Source organism: Nuphar pumila, chromosome 12, assembly GCF_984573655.1.
Source record: "Nuphar pumila chromosome 12, dmNupPumi1.hap1.1, whole genome shotgun sequence".
In the NCBI taxonomy this organism is placed as follows: Eukaryota; Viridiplantae; Streptophyta; class Magnoliopsida; order Nymphaeales; family Nymphaeaceae; genus Nuphar; species Nuphar pumila.
The window spans coordinates 10,314,299-10,334,527 of NC_143260.1; the positions used below are offsets into that span (position 1 = coordinate 10,314,299).

The following is a 20,229-nucleotide window of genomic DNA, read 5'->3' on the forward strand; positions in this document are numbered from 1 at the left end:
TTCCTTTTTTTAGAAAGATTGAGCATTTCTTGGATTAAGAAGAATTAGCTTATATCATAGACAAGCAAGCAACTAGTTAAGATAAACCACAGTTATAAAAACCCACAACCTCAACAATATGCAACTTCTCACAATGCAGAAATACATCAACTGTCTAGGGTATTAATTTACATGCATACCTTGTCCAAGTATGAATCCAGACATGGGATGCGGCGGCGAGACATAACCAGCTGAAAGATAAAGCAAATTATCACTAAACTTTAGAGCAGGTCATTAAGAGACATTGCAGGTCAAGAATCATTTTGGGGGTGTGGGGGGGGGGGGGGGGGAGGGAGGGGGGGTTGGTTGGGGGGTTTTATGTTTGTTAAAGGCTCACAATCCAAAAGGTCAATCAGATAATATCAAGCATATTTCAACCCAATAATCCACTAGTACAAGACCAAACAATAGTTTGTTGTATTCAAACAAGATGTACATCTTAGTGGGTTTTTGGCAACAATTGCTTAACAAGCCAAAAGGTTACCATCTCATACATAAAGGCAGCAAAAGGATGACAGTTAGGTTGAAACAGAGCTCCAAATCCTCAAAGGCACAATCATAACAGAAGACTATGCAGTAATGACAAGTGATTACAGAACACATGAGGCAGGCATAAATATCAGAGCCAGACTACAACACACAATGAGATACCGAGAAGAAAATTTTATCTGGAGAAATCAACATATATCTTCATGAAAGTAACACGAGTCTGATGCATAATAAGATAAAATAAAAAAGCAGAAACAAGTTCCCAATAGCAAAAAACTCCAGCCAAATCAAAATCCCTTATACAGCATAGTGGACCCAATTTTTCAGAGATTGCCAAGGGGAGATGACTCAAACAAAGTAATTTGCTGATGCGGCCACCTCCTTTGAATAATACAGTAGCAAACCAGAATCAACTGTTTGGAGATCTAGTACATACTCCATATCAAGTTATCTTTTCTTTCTGTTACAAAATCTGGTTGCTTGGAACAACTTCACACAAACACATTATATTTGATGTAGTCACAATAATCCCACAGCCATTGAGCTTGTTTTTTCTATTGGGCAACAAATAATCTACACTGACAATTAAGTAGCACTGTCTATTTCTATGAAACTGCGTATCTCTTAATCATGGAAGTAGAAAGTCCCCAAAGCTGATAATCACAAGCAAGGGAAATGAATGGAAACAGAAAGACAACTTGATTTATCAGCAACATCAGATTGCCAATATTAGCTAGAAATGGAATGAAAAAAGAAAAACATCTATACTAAAGACCCAACTATCAAATAGAAATATTTCATGGGTATTTTCTCAACAGTAGCTATATTATTTTATAATTCTTTATGGTATAGGGAAACACAGAACATGTTTAAGCACATATATAGACACGAAAAACATGCTGCAGATAAACAGAATTGTGATAATAAAAGCTATAAACAAACCACGGTTTAACCTCTCACTTCTCCAATCAAGAATTTATCTTTCTTTATTTTTCTTTTCTTTTCCTTGAAAAGGCAGCAATAATACCAGCCATGATTGCATGATTTACATCCACAACTGGAAACTTACAACCTACTGTAGATAATGACATGGGGACCAAGAAACAAAGGCAGTGATTGGTAGAATGTACTCGTACAAAATCGCTGAGTGGAAAACCCAGAGAGGATTAAGTGGTAAAAACAAGCCCACATAAGGATGACCACATCATAGCCTCGGTGAGTAGAGAATAAACAAAATTAACTCCCTTCACACCAATGGGGACATTATACTTTGTAGGTGGTGATTCCTGAAGAGGTGAAAAACCTATTTTGAGGAGCTTTTCAAGCAAAACTTGAAAACAGAAGGTCCATCTTAAGCAATAAATCCCATTTGATGAAAGCCTGAAAGTCTTTTGAAATAGAAGATCTTAAGACAACTTACCAGATGGCAAAACTCCTAGGATAGATAATTTAAAGTGTGCTCTTTTGAGGAGTATTGGAATATTTGCGAATTGGACCTCTTTGAAGTCTTTGCAGTAGTGCCAACAAGGTGTTCCAGAAGGATATCATAATTTTATGTCAATCCTTTTGCCAAAGGAAGAAGTAGCTTGCTAAATGCTCTAATCCATTTTTATGCTTGAAGGATGAGGAATTAGTGGTGTTGAATCAACTTATGATGACTTTGGAAAGTGAGGCTGCAGGTTCTTCATAATGTCATGCTGAGTCCCTACTTGAACTGGTGGCTTCATTTCTCACTAAATAATCCCATTTGGATCCATGGCCCAAGGGCTGTCATTTTTCTTGTGTAGTTGCCTATAACAAGTTCTTCCACTATTCGCAATCTCTAAATTTTGTGTTCAAATGTCTAGGCAATATATGTGACATTGTTCTATTGAATAAAGGGTTCACCTCTTTGCCCATGATACATACTCCTATATGTTTTTCCACCTTGAGAAGTTTGGAGGAGATGACATCCTTACAACAACCACTGATTGCTAGAGTCCAAAGTATGAGCCAGAGGATAGGAGTGGTGCATCATTTGAGAACAATCTCTTTTTCAAGGACAAACACAATCATTTACACAATGCAAACTAAGGAGATAAATGCCAATGCTCAAAGTTCCATTCTTAGCATCAAAACCTTGCTTTGAAATGATTTTGAGAAAGCATGTTTTTTCCTGCCTAAAACAATTTACCATTTTTGGTCACCCATAGCAGGAAAACCCCAGCTCACGAAGCTGCCTGAACATATTAAATTAAGCCATTGTTGAATGAGAAAGGAACACTCCTACCAATTTTGTAGCACCCGTGGAAGGAAAAGCCCCTCTTCCTCATCTGCCCTTCCACTTTCTCCTCAAAGAAACTGAAAATGGTGTGATGATAGATAGATAGATAGATAGATAGATGTGCAATGGTGGTAAGGATGGTGATACTATTGATAAATTTGTGAAGTTAGCAGCAGTGTTAACAATGATTACCTTGATGGTAGCAGCAAATGAATGATAATGTTCATATTCAATGATGATAAAATTCTCTGTTTCCATCTTGTACCTGGGGCAACAATATGCCTCAACTTGTTCTAATAAATCTTTTAGACTTCTACCTTTTGTAATTACCAAAAAAAAAAATACAGAAAGTGTGGAAAGTTTGAAGAACATTACAATGATGGATTAAACCATAGAAATCAATTTTAATCACAAATAACAAAATAATCTGTAGCGACCATACCAAAGATGGATATGCACAGAAAGGAAACACAAACACCCCATCCTCAATTGTAAATAAACAAGTTCCATTGCAGTAAGACAGTACCTGGTGCTGGTGTATTATGCGAATCATAAGCATTAGCCCAATAGCATCAAAACAATTGGGAAGGACAGAGTTAAAGTGTTCATCAATAACAGCAAGCGGACCTGTCATTCAAATGTGGACAGTACACTTTAGTGAGGGGAATCATACAGAGTCTGACCGAAGTACATTTTGAAGCTATACTGAAGAGATGAGTAATCCTAACTGGGTATCAATGCATATAACATAAACATCTAATGGATCATATTAAAGTTACTATAGCATAAAAAATAAGTATGTGGTATGTATATAATTTAATAAAAAATATTTCCTTCATAGCATGTGGAATTAAATATCAGTCCTACATTTAATGTAGGTGACATGGCTTCGCTGATTGCTCATGTGCATGGTTAAAAATCTTGTTCCCAGGATATTCTTAATAAAAAAACTTCTAAGTTGTGTCACAGAGGTACAGGTAAGTGCAGGGGTACAAAGGTACAACACAAGAATTTCTATAAGCGTGGGTATGGGAGCACGCGCACACACACACACACAGACATATATATATATATATATATATATATATATATATATATATATATATATATATATATATATATATATATATCATAGCCACATTCTCTGAGATATTATGAAAATATCAGGTTTTAACAGAATCTTCATGTCAAACATTAAAAATAACAAAATATTGTGATTTTTTCAGAACATTGGCAGAATATGTATACATCGAAAGTGCACTATTTTGCTACGCCAAACCAGAAAAAGAAAATATCAACCTTTGAAGAAAAAGGAATTTAATATTCTTAAATTTCTAAAAAGGATCCAAATCCACATCACTTGATTTGTTTCAAAGACCAGACCAAATCAATCAAATTTGTGGTATTTGCGCATTTTCTTAAAATCCTTTTGTTTTCAAAAAATGTGAAAAAACAAAGGATGCAAAAAATATAAAAAAAATATTAATTTCAATTAATTAAAATAGCATCATTTTCTAAAAAACATGGATAATGATGCCAATTTGGTGAAGAGCTACCAAAAGCCCAAATCAAGTACCACAAGGTCTCAATGGGGCTTATTTTGAACAGGTATGTTTTGTGCATTTTTTGAAAAAATAAAATGCTTAAATTTTTTAAGAAAATGGAGGGACAACATTGAGAACAAGGAAATTTGTTAAGTCTCTCTCTCTCTCTCTCTCTCTCTCTCTCTCTCTCTCTCTCTCTCTCTCACACACACACACACACACACACACACACACAAACACACACACACACACACAAACACACACACACACACACATACACAGGATTAATTTGTCATTATTTCTAACCAATCGAGTGCATGTCATCTCGCCATATCCATCAAGGAAGAAGACGTATGGGAAAGTCTATTATCTTTCCCACCAATATAAAATTTTGGTAGTATAGCCAAGCTTTCTAGTGTGCTTCCCTTCTTAGATGAGGTTGTCACTTAACCTCTAGAGCTTAAAGCTGCTATTGATGCAGGACAAATTACCATAAATGAGTCTCACACAGACCAAGAGAAGGAGAAGAAGAACATCGAGAGAAAACTAGGTATATCATGCAATTCCTCTTCTTTTTATTGAGAATGTTGAGTGCTATGTAAAAGGGCTATAATGCCCTTAACCACCTACATATATTCTCAAGAGAAAAAAGTAAAAAATGACAAAGTAGATCAACTAGTTAGGGAAAAGAATATCCCCCTTTCATCCCTAACTTGCTCACAAGTTCTATATGCATTTACTTGTTGATTGCCCCTCACATGGGAATCAAGAACCAAAACTCTATATTTGGACTCAACATTTGACCATGACACAACTACTTCTTCCCCCAACAGACTAAGCTACACCTACAAAACCACGATATCTAGTGATGGATCTCCCATCATCTAAGAACCCATCTCATCTGCAACCATAACTCCACCTTGCCAATGGTTATTATTGGTGTTGAGACTTTCTTTGCAGGTATGGTTTCAAGTATCTTCAGAAATTCAAAATTACGAAAAAAATGCTATTGAAAAAAAGAAAAAGAAAATACATTGTGTCCAAGAAGACATCGGCACAATGCTGTCAACACACTAGACATGCTAGTATTCTGACTTGTCTCACTTTATCAAATTAGAAGAATATTAGATCAAGTGCATATAAGCTCTATGAATTCAGACTACCAATTTTCAGTTTCATTAATTGTTATTGACACATCACTCATGTATATTGAGCACACCTGCAAATATTTCATAAAAGATTGATTCCTCGCCAAAAAAATCATCACAGAAAAGGTACCTGCCATAAGTCGGATGTATCAAAATCAGATGCTCACTGTGAAACTTGGAAGAATCTTTAAATCTTTAAATCTTTAAAAGGAAAATAATTTAGAATGGAAAGCCAAATACTCTGATGTAGCAGTATCCATAAGTAGCTTGTGCAAGCTCCTAAACAGAACTTCATATGGATATTTTAAAGAGCTAGCTTCTGCTATATGAGGAATCAATGCCGGCTGATCAATTTCCTGAAATCAATAAGCCAAGTAAGAAACTTCAGCAAAGCTGAAAAGAAACCCAAGATGACCAAAATTTACAAGAAAGGAATCTATAATTGTTTTAATAAACTTAAACAGAACAAATTACCAGGCAAAAACTATGGAGGGTATGACACGGCACTTTAAAAAAATGTGGTATATATATAGTGTGTGTGAGAAATGGCTTTATGGGCTTCAATCCAAGATTCATGTTTGTAAAATAAAAAAAATCAATTTTATTGATGCTTTTAATAAATGTGAGAGGTAGACTGATATTTTTGATAAAGGAAAGGTTTGGCTGATATTTTCAATAAAGAAGGGGAGGAAAGGTAAAATGATAATATTTAAAAAAAAAGGGGGTATAAAAAAGAAAAGGAGAGAGGGTCTCTCTCTCTCTCTCTCTCTCTCTCTCTCTCTCTCTCTCTATATATATATATATATATATATATATATATATATATATAGAGAGAGAGAGAGAGAGAGAGATATGGGTCTGAAACAGAAGAAGGAGAAGAGGAGCCCGAAATAGGAGGAGAAGAAGAAGAAAGAAGTGGAAGAGGTACCTCTCTCTCTCTCCTTTCTTCTCTTTCCTCTTCTTCTTCTGGGTTTTTTCGGACCGGGTCTTTGTTGGGAAACGAGACCAAAGAGAGGAAAATTGAGATGGGGGGAGGGGAGAGACGAGAGAGAGGGGGAATCAAGAGAGAGAGAGGGAAATCAGTGAAATTGTCTACGAAGAGACAATACATAAACAAGCATAAAAACCTTATAAAAGAAGTGCACAACAGCACTCTCACAACACTTGAGCAAAATACACAAAAAGTGTATAAATAATAAACATGCAATAATGCATGTATTTCAATATATAAAAGCAAATGCTTGAGACTCTCAAGCTTAAGAAAATACAAAGGGGGAACACCCCTATTTATACAAGAAGGAAGGAGGCAAGAGGGGGCTCCCCAAAGGAGTCGTTGAGGAGCTCCCAACGGTCACAATTGTGACCGTTGGGGGCTCCCCAACGACTCTATTGGGGAGACCCCCAATGCACTTTTTGAGAGTGCAAAAAAGAAAAAATAAAAAATTAAAAGAATTACAAGAAAAATGGAATATGCGCAAAATGTAAAATGACAAAAATACCCTTTCGGGTAAAAAAGGATAAAAATCTATAAATATATATACTTATATATAGAGATACGTATACATATAAAATATGTATACGTATCTCTATGTATATAAGTATATATATTTATACTTACAATATTGATTTTGAGTGTACATTTTAACACCCCCCCTCAAACTTACGGTGTGATAACCGCAAGTTTGTCCAGAAGGAAATGAAATCTAGGCGAACAAAGAGCTTTTGTGAAGAAGTCCGCAAGTTGATACTCAGACGTCACGTATGGTAGATCAATGACCTTCTTCAAGTATTCTTCTCTGACATAATGGCAGTCCATCTCTATATGCTTTGTTCGCTCGTGAAAGGTGTGATTTTTGGCAATATAGATTGCACTTTTATTGTCACAACACAGCTTTGTTGGTTCTCGGATAGGTACTCCCATATCTTCCAAAAGTTGTCGAATCCATACAATTTCCATGGTAGTGGATGCCATGGCTCTGTATTCGGCTTCAGTGGATGACAAAGAGACTTTCTGTTGCTTTTTACATCGCCATGAAATCAAAGATTCACCTAGAAAAACACAAAAACCAGTGGTGGAGTGACGGTTACTAGGGTCACCTCCCCAATCTGAGTCAGTATAAGCAAGTAATTTTAAATCAGAAGAAGAAGATAGAAATACTCCCTTATTTATTGTGCCCTTCAAGTATCTGACGATGCGAAGAACAGCACTCATATGAACGGTTGTGGGAGCGTGCTGAAACTGACTGGCGATGTGTATAGCATGTGATAAGTCAGGTCTAGTAATACTAAGATACATTAACGAACCTACCAGCTGCCTGTAAGGGGTAGGATCGGTTAAAGGAACACCATCGTCAATTTTCATTTTTGCTCCCACAACTTCAGGAGTTTCGCATACTTTGTTATCAGAAATCCCGGATCTGTCAATAATCTCACAAGCAAGTTTAGACTGAGATAAAAAATAACCACGTTGCGAATAAGCAACCTCAATTCCAAGAAAATATGTCAGAAAACCCAAGTCTGACATCTCAAATTTTGAAGTCAAGACGGACTTAATACCCTTGACTCCTTGAACATCATCACCTGTAATTAACATATCATCAACATAGAGCAATAATATTACAATCCCTGCTTTAGATTTCTTAGTAAATAGAGCAGTGTCAGTATAGCATGAGAAGAAACCATTTTCCAACATTACACTGGTAAATCTATCATACCAGGCTTTGGGAGCCTGTTTCAATCCATAAAGAGCCTTTCGAAGACGAAGAACTTTATTTTCAGGAATCTTCATGCCTGGTGGGGCATCCATATATACTTCTTCGTTAAGATCACCATTTAAAAAAGCATTTTTCACATCCATTTGAAAAATGTTCCAATTTTTAATAGATGCAATAGTAATGAGACATCTAACTGTAACCATTCGGGCTACAGGAGCAAAAGTTTCTTCATAATCAATCCCATACTCTTGCCCATATCCTTTTGCAACTAAGCGAGCTTTATACCTTTCAAGGGATCCGTCACTCTTAGTTTTAACCTTAAAAACCCATCGACAACCTATAGTTTTCTTTCCTATGGGTAGAGTTTCGAAATCCCAAGTTTCAGCCCTTTTAAGAGCATTAAGTTCATTTTGCATAGCTTCTTGCCATTCTATACATTTTTTAGCTTCTTCAAAGTTTCTAGGTTCAAAATAAGAATGAATGGCACTAAGACAAGTCCTATATCGGGGTGAAAAGGAATCAAAGGAGACAAAACGAGTTGGAGGTCTCCTATTCCTCTCAGATCTACGGTGATCGAGAACAGGAACAAGTTCACTATATTGATCAATAGCACTTCTAAAGGTGTCTTGGTTTCTACGTGAGTATGTTATTGGATCACTTGAACTCCTGCCTTCTTGTTGGTTATGCTCTTCGACATTACCCTCAATGTCCTCATCATGGTTTGATGACACATCATCATCACTAGATACATCATCATTACTAGACAATAAGTCAAAAAGGAAGGAATAATCAAAATTTTCTTGTTGCAAAACATTTTTTTCAAATCCACTTTCATTTTCCAAAAAAGTTACATTTCTAGAGACATATAACTTATCTTCTCGAAGATCATAACACCGAAATCCCTTTTGAGTTTCAGAATAGCCAAGAAAAGCGCAGGGGATAGCCTTGGGAGAGAGTTTGTCATTCTTATCCGTAAGTATGAAACACTTACACCCGAAGACTCGTAATCTATTATAATCTGGTTCAAGTTTATATAAAATCTCAAAAGGGGATATTTTTCCTAATAATCTAGAAGGCAAACGATTTATCAGATAAACAGAAGCAAGAGCAGCTTCAGCCCAAAAATTTTTTGGTATGTTTTGGGAAATAAGAAGGGTTCTAGTGGTCTCAATAATATGTCTATGTTTTCTTTCGGCCAACCCATTCTGTTCGGGGGTTTTAGGACAAGATCTTTGGTGAATGATTCCTTGATCTTCAAGATATATTTTAAATTGGTTGGAGAGATATTCTCCTCCAGAATCACTTCTAAAAATCTTTATGTTACTATTAAATTGATTCTTGATCATCGAATGGAAAGTTCTAAAGCATGAAAAGACTTCATGTTTGAATTTAAGAAAAAAGATCCATGAATATCTAGAAAAATCATCCACAAAAATAACATAATAAGAAAAACCTCCTTTTGAGACAACAGGTGCCGGTCCCCAAACATCGGAATGAACAATTTCAAAGGGTTTTGATGAGAACATAGTTCTTTGCTCAAAAGGTAAACTTTTCATTTTTCCGAGAATACAGTCATTACAAGAGAAGGAACTTTTACATAGGTCTTTTGCAAAATGTAAGTAAGACAACTTGGTGATATTAGGATGACCAAGTCTTTTGTGCCACATGTTTATGTCTTTGTTTCGGGCAACATTACAAAAAGATTTTGGAACTCGAAGAGATTCCATGTAGTATAAATCGCCTTTTCTAAAGCCTTCCCCAATCAATTTCCCGGACAGGCGATCCTGTATTAAACATTTATCACATGAAAATTTAATATCACAACCATGATCCGAGAGTTGAGAAACAGAAAGAAGATTTAAATTAAGTTTAGGTATAAATCTAATTTTTGGAATAAAAAAGTCTTGAGTTTCAAAATTACCTATTCCTTTAATTTCAAGAGAAGTTCCATCCGCAGTGGAAACAAAGGATGGAGAAGCATTTTTTGAATAATCGGAAAGTGAAAACATGTTTGGGGACATATGAAAGGATGCACCTGAGTCCAAAAGCCAAGGGACTTTACCTGGAATGGAAGAAGTAGACACGGCGGCACCGGATGTAGCTCCCTTGAGAAGAGGTTGAAGGGCTTCCATTATTTGGTTCAACGAGAGTGACCCACTTGATGATGCCTCTTCCTTTTGTGGTGCGCCGGTGGTGGCCATAGCAAGGAGCTTCTTCCATTTGGGACATACCGGCTTGATATGCCCCGGTTCTTTACAAAAGTGACATATAGTCTTGCTATAGTCCCGCTTCCCTCTTTGTCCACCATCTCCTCCTTGATTTTGGAATTTAAAGTGAGGAGGACGATAGGTCTTTACATTATTTCCGGGTCTTGATACGGCATTAACCTCATTATTTTCTTCATAATTACAAGGAACCATAAGAACACTTGGTCCTTGTTTACATAAATTCATACGAGTCTCCTCACCACTTAATTTGGTGAGAACATCTTCAAGAGAGGGAGGAGTAAATGAGGATAGAAGTGATGACCTTATTTGCTCAAATTCCGGTCTCAACCCATTCAAAAAATTGAAGAAACGATCTTCTTCAAGTTGCTTGTGGCGGAGTTCAATTGCCTCTCCACTCCATTTTGGTTCAAGCATAGAGAGCTCATCCCAAATAGAGGAAAGATCGGCAAAATATTCCCTAATAGACATTTCACCTTGAGTAAGGGAGAGGGCCTTCTTTTGAAGGTAATACTTATGAGATAGGTCTCTTGATGTATACATCTTCTCGAGATAATGCCAAGCTTCCGATGCCTTTTTGAATTTGATAATGCTGGCATTAATCTTCGTTTCGACGGATGCGAAGAACCAAGAAAGAATCTTGAAATTCTTCATTTCCCATTCGTCGTGTTTCTTTGAGTATTCTTCAAGAGCTTTGATCCTTTCCTCTCCCTCAAGAATCTTGATTTCACTTCCGTCCAATATGGTTATCTTGGGTTCCGGTTCCGGAATTGTTCCTTGCACATAACCCCACAATCCTTTTCCTTTTATGTGGGCCTCCATATTCCCGGCCCAAATATGATAGTTGGACCCATTCAACTTGAAGCCAAGGGCAAAGTGAGACTCTTTCTCACCCATTAAGACGTAGAGAGAAGAAGAAAAAAGACGTACCAATACGATGTTTCCACTTCTTCTTAGCACAAGATCCTTCTAAAATATTTGAGAAGCAAGATCCACCACTTCAATCTCAAAAAAATCCGAAGGCACGGTTTTCGAGGCACTCGAACAAAGGCGGATCTCACGATCTCCAATCAACAACCGAGCTTTGATACCAAGTGAAATTGTCTACGAAGAGACAATACATAAACAAGCATAAAAACCTTATAAAAGAAGTGCACAACAGCAGTCTCACAACACTTGAGCAAAATACACAAAAAGTGTATAAATAATAAACATGCAATAATGCATGTATTTCAATATATAAAAGCAAATGCTTGAGACTCTCAAGCTTAAGAAAATACAAAGGTGGAACACCCCTATTTATACAAGGAGGCAAGAGGGGGCTCCCCAAAGGAGTCGTTGGGGAGCTCCCAACGGTCACAATTGTGACCATTGGGGGCTCCCCAACGACTCTATTGGGGAGACCCCCAATGCACTTTTTGAGAGTGCAAAAAAGAAAAAATAAAAAATTAAAAGAATTACAAGAATAATGGAAAAATTACAGCATATTCCAAATGGAATATGCGCAAAATGTAAAATGACAAAAATACCCTTTCGGGTAAAAAAGGATAAAAATGTATAAATATATATACTTATATATAGAGATACGTATACATATAAAATATGTATACGTATCTCTATGTATATAAGTATATATATTTATACTTACAATATTGATTTTGAGTGTACATTTTAACAAATCAAGAGGGGGGCTTATGTGTGATCATGGTGAGGGCAGGACCAAAATGGCCCCACCCCTATGACCTTCCTTTGATCAAGGTCAAAAAAACCTAAAAATAAGAGTTTTGGGTCGAGTATGGGTTGGACCCAACGCAGGGTGTACCCACACTCAGTCCAGTTACCAGTACCCGTGCTTGCCGTGTCGACACGGTATGGCTGGTCCTATGGCGTGTCTATGTGACATAAACGTCAAACAGTTAAAAAATAAATAACTAAAGAAATTATTCAAATTGAACGTATTGATAAGAATATTCTAATATATTTCCAATAATATGACAACCTTAGTCACAAATATTTTCAGTATATCAAATTTATTTTGGCAAGTTAGAAAAATAATTTTGATGTTCAGGTTTCATGTAACTTGAAACCAACAAGAATTTTTAAATTTCACAATATATTGCACAAGTATCAGGAAAATATCAAGACACTTTACTTCCACTTTTCTTCTATGTAAATGAAACATTCCTTTTTTCATCTTTTGCTAGTCTTTTAACTTTTTCTGACATTATTGTAAGAGATAGTAAAAAAAAAAGACTTGCCTTGATCTTTGAAAATTTCCAGAATCTTTCCTCAAAATTGTGTATCTTGAGATTTTTTGGCATGTTTACTTTTAAGTTCATCCCAGAAATTGCTTGGGCGAGAAGTTATTTGTGTTGACATTAATGGTGGCCATGATTTCAGTCTCATATTTTCAAAATATTGGAGATATTTGTGCTTGCACATTGATGTCTAATGTAGAACAATAATACATGCAAAGCAAGGCTTCTGTTTATGTGGTTTTCCTTCTTCAATATCGAGTTGAATAAGGATTAAAGATTATTGCATGATAATTTTTTTCCTCCAAATACACCTCCACTTTGTTCTTTGGGATGGTGAATGCTTGTCACCCACTCATTGTACTTTATATTTTCAATAAATTCATTTTTTTTCATAAGGGAAAAAGTAAAGCATGATGAGTAGAATAGTCCTCGAAGCAAGACAGAATTGCCCAACACTAATGCTACACATCTATGAAATGTTGGATTTGGTATGTTTATTCGAATGCAGTCTTAACTGACACCCCCAAGATGATGACCAGGCCTGAGCAAACTGGTGGCATTTATTCATGGCTTAGATGTCCAGCCTTCCCATGAGCATTAACTGGGTTAAGATGGTATCAAAGCCTGGGGCTCTAAAAAATGCTTTCGAGCAAGTATTCACCACCTAATGATGTTAACATTGTCTGTAATGAGTGGGCGTTTGAAGGCTCCATCAGATTGGGGCTTTTGCATCAATTAGAGTGTGATTTTATATTATTTTAGAACAAAAAAATGTATGATTATGTTGAGGTATGTATGACCCGAGTTGTTTATGGGGCTTTTGCATCAATTAGAGTGTGATTTATATTATTTTAGAACAAAAAAATGTATGATTATGTTGAGGTATGTATGACCCGAGTTGTTTAAGGATTTCCTACAACCAAGCACATTTAAGATTTTTGAAATTTAAAAGGATGTGTGACCTTTAGGGGTCATATGTTTCACTCCCACCAATAAGAAAAGACTCCATGGGAGTCATTCCATGATGGGAAGGCCATCCCATATGTGAAAATAATACATATGTATATCCATTCTATGCATGGATTTACATAAAAAGCATGGTCAATGTGAAAAGAAACCCATGATGACTATGGGCCCCACAGGAAAATGGAGTTTGCATGTTTGTTTCATCTCCATATGAAAATGGAGGGTTTCATATGTAAACCCCCATTTTCATGTGTAAATTGGGTGAAACAAACGAACCCTTAACGCTTGATTTTATGTGGAAAAAGGAGTTGCTGTTGAACAATAAGGTGAGGATTGTCCAGTAATGCTAGAAGCAGTGGTGAGAGAAACTGAGGTTTTTGGACTAGTTCAAATTGGTGACCAACCTAGTTGGGACTTGATGTTACAAGAGGTATTAGGAGGATGTTGGTGTTGGGCATCTGGCGAGGAATTGGATGAGACAAGTTTGATAGTTGGTTCAGTTTTGGCTTTGATTAGTGAGACACTTGGTGCTTGGGCATCTAGTGAAGAGTATGGAGGATGTGAGTGTATCAATTTAGCCCATAAGTTGTTCGACAAAATGCCTGAGAGAAGTGTAATCACTTGGAACAAGATGATCATGGTACACACTATGCACGAAAATTATGCAAATTAAGCTGTTTGAAGATATGAAAAATTAGAGAATAGCATTGCAAAAGAATTGATAGACTTGAAACCTTAAAAGGTTTTCCTAAGGTGAAGTTTGGTAGATTTAAAAGATGAGTGATGTGTTTCTCACAAGATGTGTAAGATGGGCGACTCAAGTAAAAGTACACCCAAAAATTAGAGAAGTGTCATTGTTGTGAAGATCATCAAGTGTCGGTAGTATGGTAAGGCTGGTGAAGTTGCAATTGAGCGAGGAAGATATAGAGGGGGAGGATCATTTTGTAGAAGAGGTTTATGGCCCATAATAGATGATGAAGAAGATGGGTTGAAGTGCTGTTAGTATGGAAAAATTCACACACTAAGAAGCAAAGTTGGGATCAAATAGGGAACGTCATTTGGAGAAGGCTAAAGTTCATTTTTTTAGTTCAAAGGGTACTCGAGAAATGAAGAGAATGAGATGGAGACATTAGCTAGCTTGACGAATAAGACTGAAGAGCTAGAGATGAAGATAAGGGAGACATTCACACCAACATCATCAGTAGCCACAAACCTCAACTTTGTCAAACCACTCAAGGTAATCATGTCTCATCTCAATCTCTCTAGGATCGACTTATTGATTCAGGAGTTACCACTATGAGAATACAAAGGGAAGTGCATTCTAAGTATCTACCTTCTTGCACTAATAATCCTAATAATCTTGTTAATTGCTCACTTACACCCAACCTTGGAAAAAGGAATGTAAAGAAGACTCCCTTGTTTAGTAACCCTTTTCCCTGTCCATTGTATTTTTAGTGACCTGAGCACAGGGAAGATTTTGGGTCATGGTAGTAAGAGCAACATGTCATACATCGTGGACAAGCCACAACTCATGACATTTGTGACAGTGTATTTTGACCTCAAGGTTGAAGGACATCTAGTTATGCCACAATAAACTAGGCAGTTGCCCTTGTCCAAGATCAAAAGTCTCTTTCCTACTAGAGATTGGTCAAAGAAAAAGTTATTATTGGAATATCATGTTTACCAAACAACAAAACAACATAGCGCATCACTCCCTAGTAGTCCCTCTAGAAGTTATAAATCATCTAAGACACTGCATTTCAATGTATGGGGTCCATCCTCAATTTTATATATGACCATCACAAGTATTTTGATTCCTTTATTGATAATTACACAAGAATGACCTCAGTTTATCTAATGAAATCCAGAACAAAGTGATCCTCCTTTTTTCTGTTGACACAAATGACTTGAGAATCAATATCACACTTTGATTAAAAGATATTGTGCTTCATAATGGTAGAAATTTTATCTCTCAGGATATCTAGAAAACACAGTATTGAACCTCAAACTACATCTACAAGAACCCCTCAGCAAAATGGAGTTGTTGAGATAAAAGAATAGGAATTTACTTGAGGATACTCACACCCATTCACCTGAAACGAATTTTCCATAGTGTTATTGGTGTGACACCCTTTTAACAACTGCATATTTGATTAATAGGATATCTAGTGATGTATTGAAAGGGAAAGCGCCCTTAAATATTTCATACACATCCAAAAATATTTGGGTGCACATGATACATCCATGCGCTTGCTCATTCTAGAGCTAAAGTAGATCATAGAGCTATCAGGTGTATATTTTTTGTGGTACTTCCCCACAAAGAAAGGAAGTAAATGTTATGATCCAATGGGTTAGAGAAAATATGCAACTATAGATATGTTCTTTGAAGACAAAACATATTTTCAAAGTCCAAGGGAGTCACCTAAGGAAGAGTTTAAGGTAACTGCATGTTTGGCCTTGATTCCTATAGATACTCATGAAAGTACAACTATTTAAGTCTATGGAATCAAAACCTATACTAGGGGAGAAAGAAGTGTTGTGATGCCCAGCCCTCTCGCTATCAAATCAAATGGCGCCCAAGGATCAAGTCTAAATCCTACCTGCAATGAAGAAAATACTGAAAAACTAACCCATCCTCTTGTAGATATTAACTTACTCATAGCACTAAAAAGGGATAGAAAGTGCACACCCCATCCTTCAAAGTGTGGATGAGGCAATGAAAGACCCAAAGTTGAGAGAGGCAATGGATAGTGAAAAGGAGGTGCGAGAGAAAAATGACTTGAGAGACATGCATATTTCCCCCAAGAAGAAGGTCAATTAAATGCAAGTGAGTTTATGCATTAAAGTTCAAGGCAAACGGGCATGATTAAGAGGTATAAAGTGAAAATCGTTGCTAAGGGTATAGCCAATCATATGGCATTGAATATCATAAGATATTCACACTAGTGACAAAATTAACTTCTACAAGGGTTTTCATGTTTTGGCAGCACAGACAGGATGGCATCTTCATCAATTGAATGTAAAAAGATGCCTCTCTAGATGGTAGTCCAAATGAAGAAAATAAGCTTTCAGCGTGGATCCAACCTTTCAAATGAAGAAAAGTAACATGTGCGAGTCAAAAGGTTCAAGAAATTTAGCTTAAATTTGGGTATAAAAGGAGCATTGAAGATCACAAAGTTTTCATGAAAAGAAGTGAGAAGATATCCCCTCTAATAGTTAATGTAGATCAACTGATGACGAAGAAGAGAAATCCAAGCTAACGAAGTACCTTCATAAAGTTTTTAACATAAAAGACCTGGGACTACTTCATTATTTCTTGGGAATAGAAGCTTTGAAATCTAAAGGTGAGTTCTCTTATTGCAATAGAAATATGTGCTGGACACTTATTGAATGAAACTTGAATGTTGGGCTGCAAGAATATAAATAGCCCATTGAGCAAAATCAAAAGTTGGGCCGCAACAATGATGAATGCTTTAAACATTTTAGTAGATACCAAAGGTTGGTAGGTAATATCTATCATATTACGATAAGAACTAATATTGCCTATGTTATAGGATAGTTAGCCACTTTATGCATGCACCTACATGCAGAATACAGAATCTTAAGATATTTAGAACAGAATCCAGGTGAAGGAACTTTCTATTCAAATCTCAAGATACTTTGATGTTGAAGTGGACATAGATGCCAATAGTGCAAGTTATATCGAAGACAGAAAGTAAACTTTCGGATATTACATATTAGTATGAGGAAAGTTAGAATCCTAGAAGAGTAAGAAACAAGCATTGGTATCACGGTCCATCACTGAAACAGAATATAGTCGTTCACCAAGGTGTGAAGGTTTTTGACTAAAATCTACAGAGCTAGGATTGGATGTGAAGTCTCATCACTTTTTGTTACAACAAAGCAGCCAATCAAGAACATCGAATTTAGTCTAACACGAGAGAACTAACCACATAGATACAGTTTGTTACTTCATAGAGAGAAAGTTGAAGCCAAGATATTAAAACTTAATCATGTTCTTACACATCTCCAACTTGCAGATATTCTTAAAAAGGCAGTGAATAGATCTTAGCTCCAAGAAACTACATGCAAGAGCATACTAGATGATTAACATCTCCCCAACTTGAGGGTGTCAGAAAGAGCATACTAGATACTAGATGTTTGGGTCAATTTCCCTATCTATGTACATTTCTTGTCTTTTATTGTTTATTTAAGGTCTTCTGGCAAAGAAGAAAAGAAATATATATATATATATATTTGCAATAGTCAATTGTACCTACAATCACATGATGCATGCAAGCAGTTTTGACTCAATCTAACATCGTAGAAGTGTTCAGGATGGTATGTTTAGCGAGAATCCACCCTTAGATCATGTTTTTTCAATGAAAAAACATGTTTTTTTCTTTAGTTCAGAAAAATCATGCATTTACAACCGTCAATTTTTGCATCGCCCGAAAAACTTGTACACAGGTCGGATTCCAACAATCCAAAAGCTGGTTCTTACTAAAAAAAGGCATGTAGATCACATCCATAGGGTCAAAACAACTAAAAAACAAAATAATTACAAGAATGGAGTTTGCTAAGTCGTTTGCACACAAATAATTGTAGCAAACTTTTACCCAGTAAAGTGTCCATGTACTATAAGATTGGTTGGTATAGCTGGAGTGAAAAAAAAATCATTTTGCACCAATCCTCTCTTCTTCCTCTTTTCTTTCCTTCCCTTCTATCTCACTTTCTTCTCTAATAAAAAATATTCGCATTTCACATATTTTTCTTCATCAAAGCACCGAAAAATTCCAGCATTAACCGAGTTAAGATCTCCATCACATTGACTATGAATAAAAGTCGGTACTGTTGGAATGGAAAGACTCATCTAATTCAATAAAAACAGGTCAAGTAGAGTTAAATGGAGAAGATAAAAAGGGATTATCATAAATGGAGAAGATAAAAGGGGATTATCACAAGTTTTTCCCCCTTGTTGTAAGAGCAATATTTTCATCCTTCATGGATTGATCAGTAACAAGGCTAAAAGTCTGCACTGTTGGAATGGAAAGACTCATCTAATTCAATAAAAACAGGTCAAGTAGAGTTAAATGGAGAAGATAAAAAAAGGATTATCACAAGTTTCTCCCCCTTGTTGTAAGAGCAATAGTTTCATCCTTCATGGATTGATCAGTAACAAGGCAGGGTAACGTGACCTTTTTTGTACTCCTCTGTAGGCTAAATAATGAAAGGCTAGGATTGACCAATTTTATCCCCATCTCTTCTCCCCATTCTAACAAGAAGACCACTATCATTGAATAGGAAAATTTGCTGGCTTCCCTTAGAATGAAACCTCACCCTATAAAGGACATTTTTTCTAATGAACAGTTACCACTTATGTCATAGATAAGTTGCATAAAACCAGGTTTTCTACATCTAATAGACATGATGGTGTTAAAAATAAAATTGTATCCAAATACCCGATAAGGGTATTTTTGTCTTTTATCATATAGTACAGTCCACTAGGGACTGAAATGTAATTTAACATTATAATAAATAAACTGCCATACAGCTTAGGCACAACAGTCATATTTATGACTGTTGTGCACAACAGTCAAAAATATAAAATATGACTGTTGGGCAGCAGTCCAACTAGTTGGACTGCCACCCAACAGTCATAATAATGACTGTTGGAAGGCAGTCCAAAGAGCTGGACTGCCTCCCATGTGTTGGAGTGAGCTCCCTTGTTATTCCTCAATGCCTTTAGAAGCATTTGAGGGTTTCCTCTAGAGTTTTTTTCCCATCTTATAGTATGCCTCTTGTGCTGTTTGGTATTTTTATCTCTTTTAAGATTGTATTTGGTCCATTAGTGACCAACTTTAAGTGAGTTTATTAAAGCCCTTTGTTGACATTGTGTTTGTTTCCCTATTGTTCCATTGTACCTTGTTTCATTACATGATATCAGAGCAAGGTTCTTGAAAGAAGGAGAATCTCGTGAAGGAAGTGTTCTTCGATCATTGATCATTCCCTATCTCCTCTAGTCTAAACTCAAGTATTCATTATGGGAGAAAGAGAGTTTGCCACCGTCATCACCTACAAACTCAATGAAAACAACTACTTGATGTGGGCGACGGTTATGGAGAATCATATCAAAGGAAAAAAATTGTGGGGTTTTGTTAGTGGTTCTACTAGTGAACCACAACTCAAATTGACTAGAAGAGAAGGAGATCAAGTTAAAGCCTTGTCCGAAGAAGAAAAAGAAAAAGCCTTGGAAGAATTCCAAAATAAATTGGAAGATTGGGAGGCAAGCAATGCACAAATACTCTCATGGTTTATGAATACCATGGAGTTCAAGATCGCCACCAATATCATCAAATACAAGAAGGCATGTGACGCATGGAGCTTTCTAAGAAGTACTTTTATCCAAAAGGATATGGCTAGACTTTATTATCTCCAAGATAAGGTACGTAATTCAAAACAAGGAGATAAAAGTGTAAGAGATTTTTACGGTATTTTATTTCCTATTTGGGATAAATTAGCCATGTTGGAACCAAAATGGGAAGGTTCGGCTATTGATATGAGAAGGACCCAAATCGAAAGA

At 36.3% G+C, this 20,229-nt stretch overlaps 1 protein-coding gene across 1 annotated transcript in view; it reads right to left on the minus strand.

Annotated features, from left to right (window-relative positions):
* The window catches only part of LOC149819955 (vacuolar protein sorting-associated protein 52 A-like), a 120,631-nt gene that overhangs the window by 23,553 nt on the left and 76,849 nt on the right, over positions 1 to 20,229 (minus strand). The window contains exons 14-17 of the mRNA XM_089983076.1: positions 5,724 to 5,839; positions 5,555 to 5,613; positions 3,318 to 3,418; positions 180 to 230 (exon numbers count right to left, since the gene is read on the minus strand). Of these exons, the coding sequence (XP_089839202.1) occupies positions 180 to 230; positions 3,318 to 3,418; positions 5,555 to 5,613; positions 5,724 to 5,839 (327 nt within the window). The remainder of the gene's footprint in view (positions 1 to 179; positions 231 to 3,317; positions 3,419 to 5,554; positions 5,614 to 5,723; positions 5,840 to 20,229) is intronic.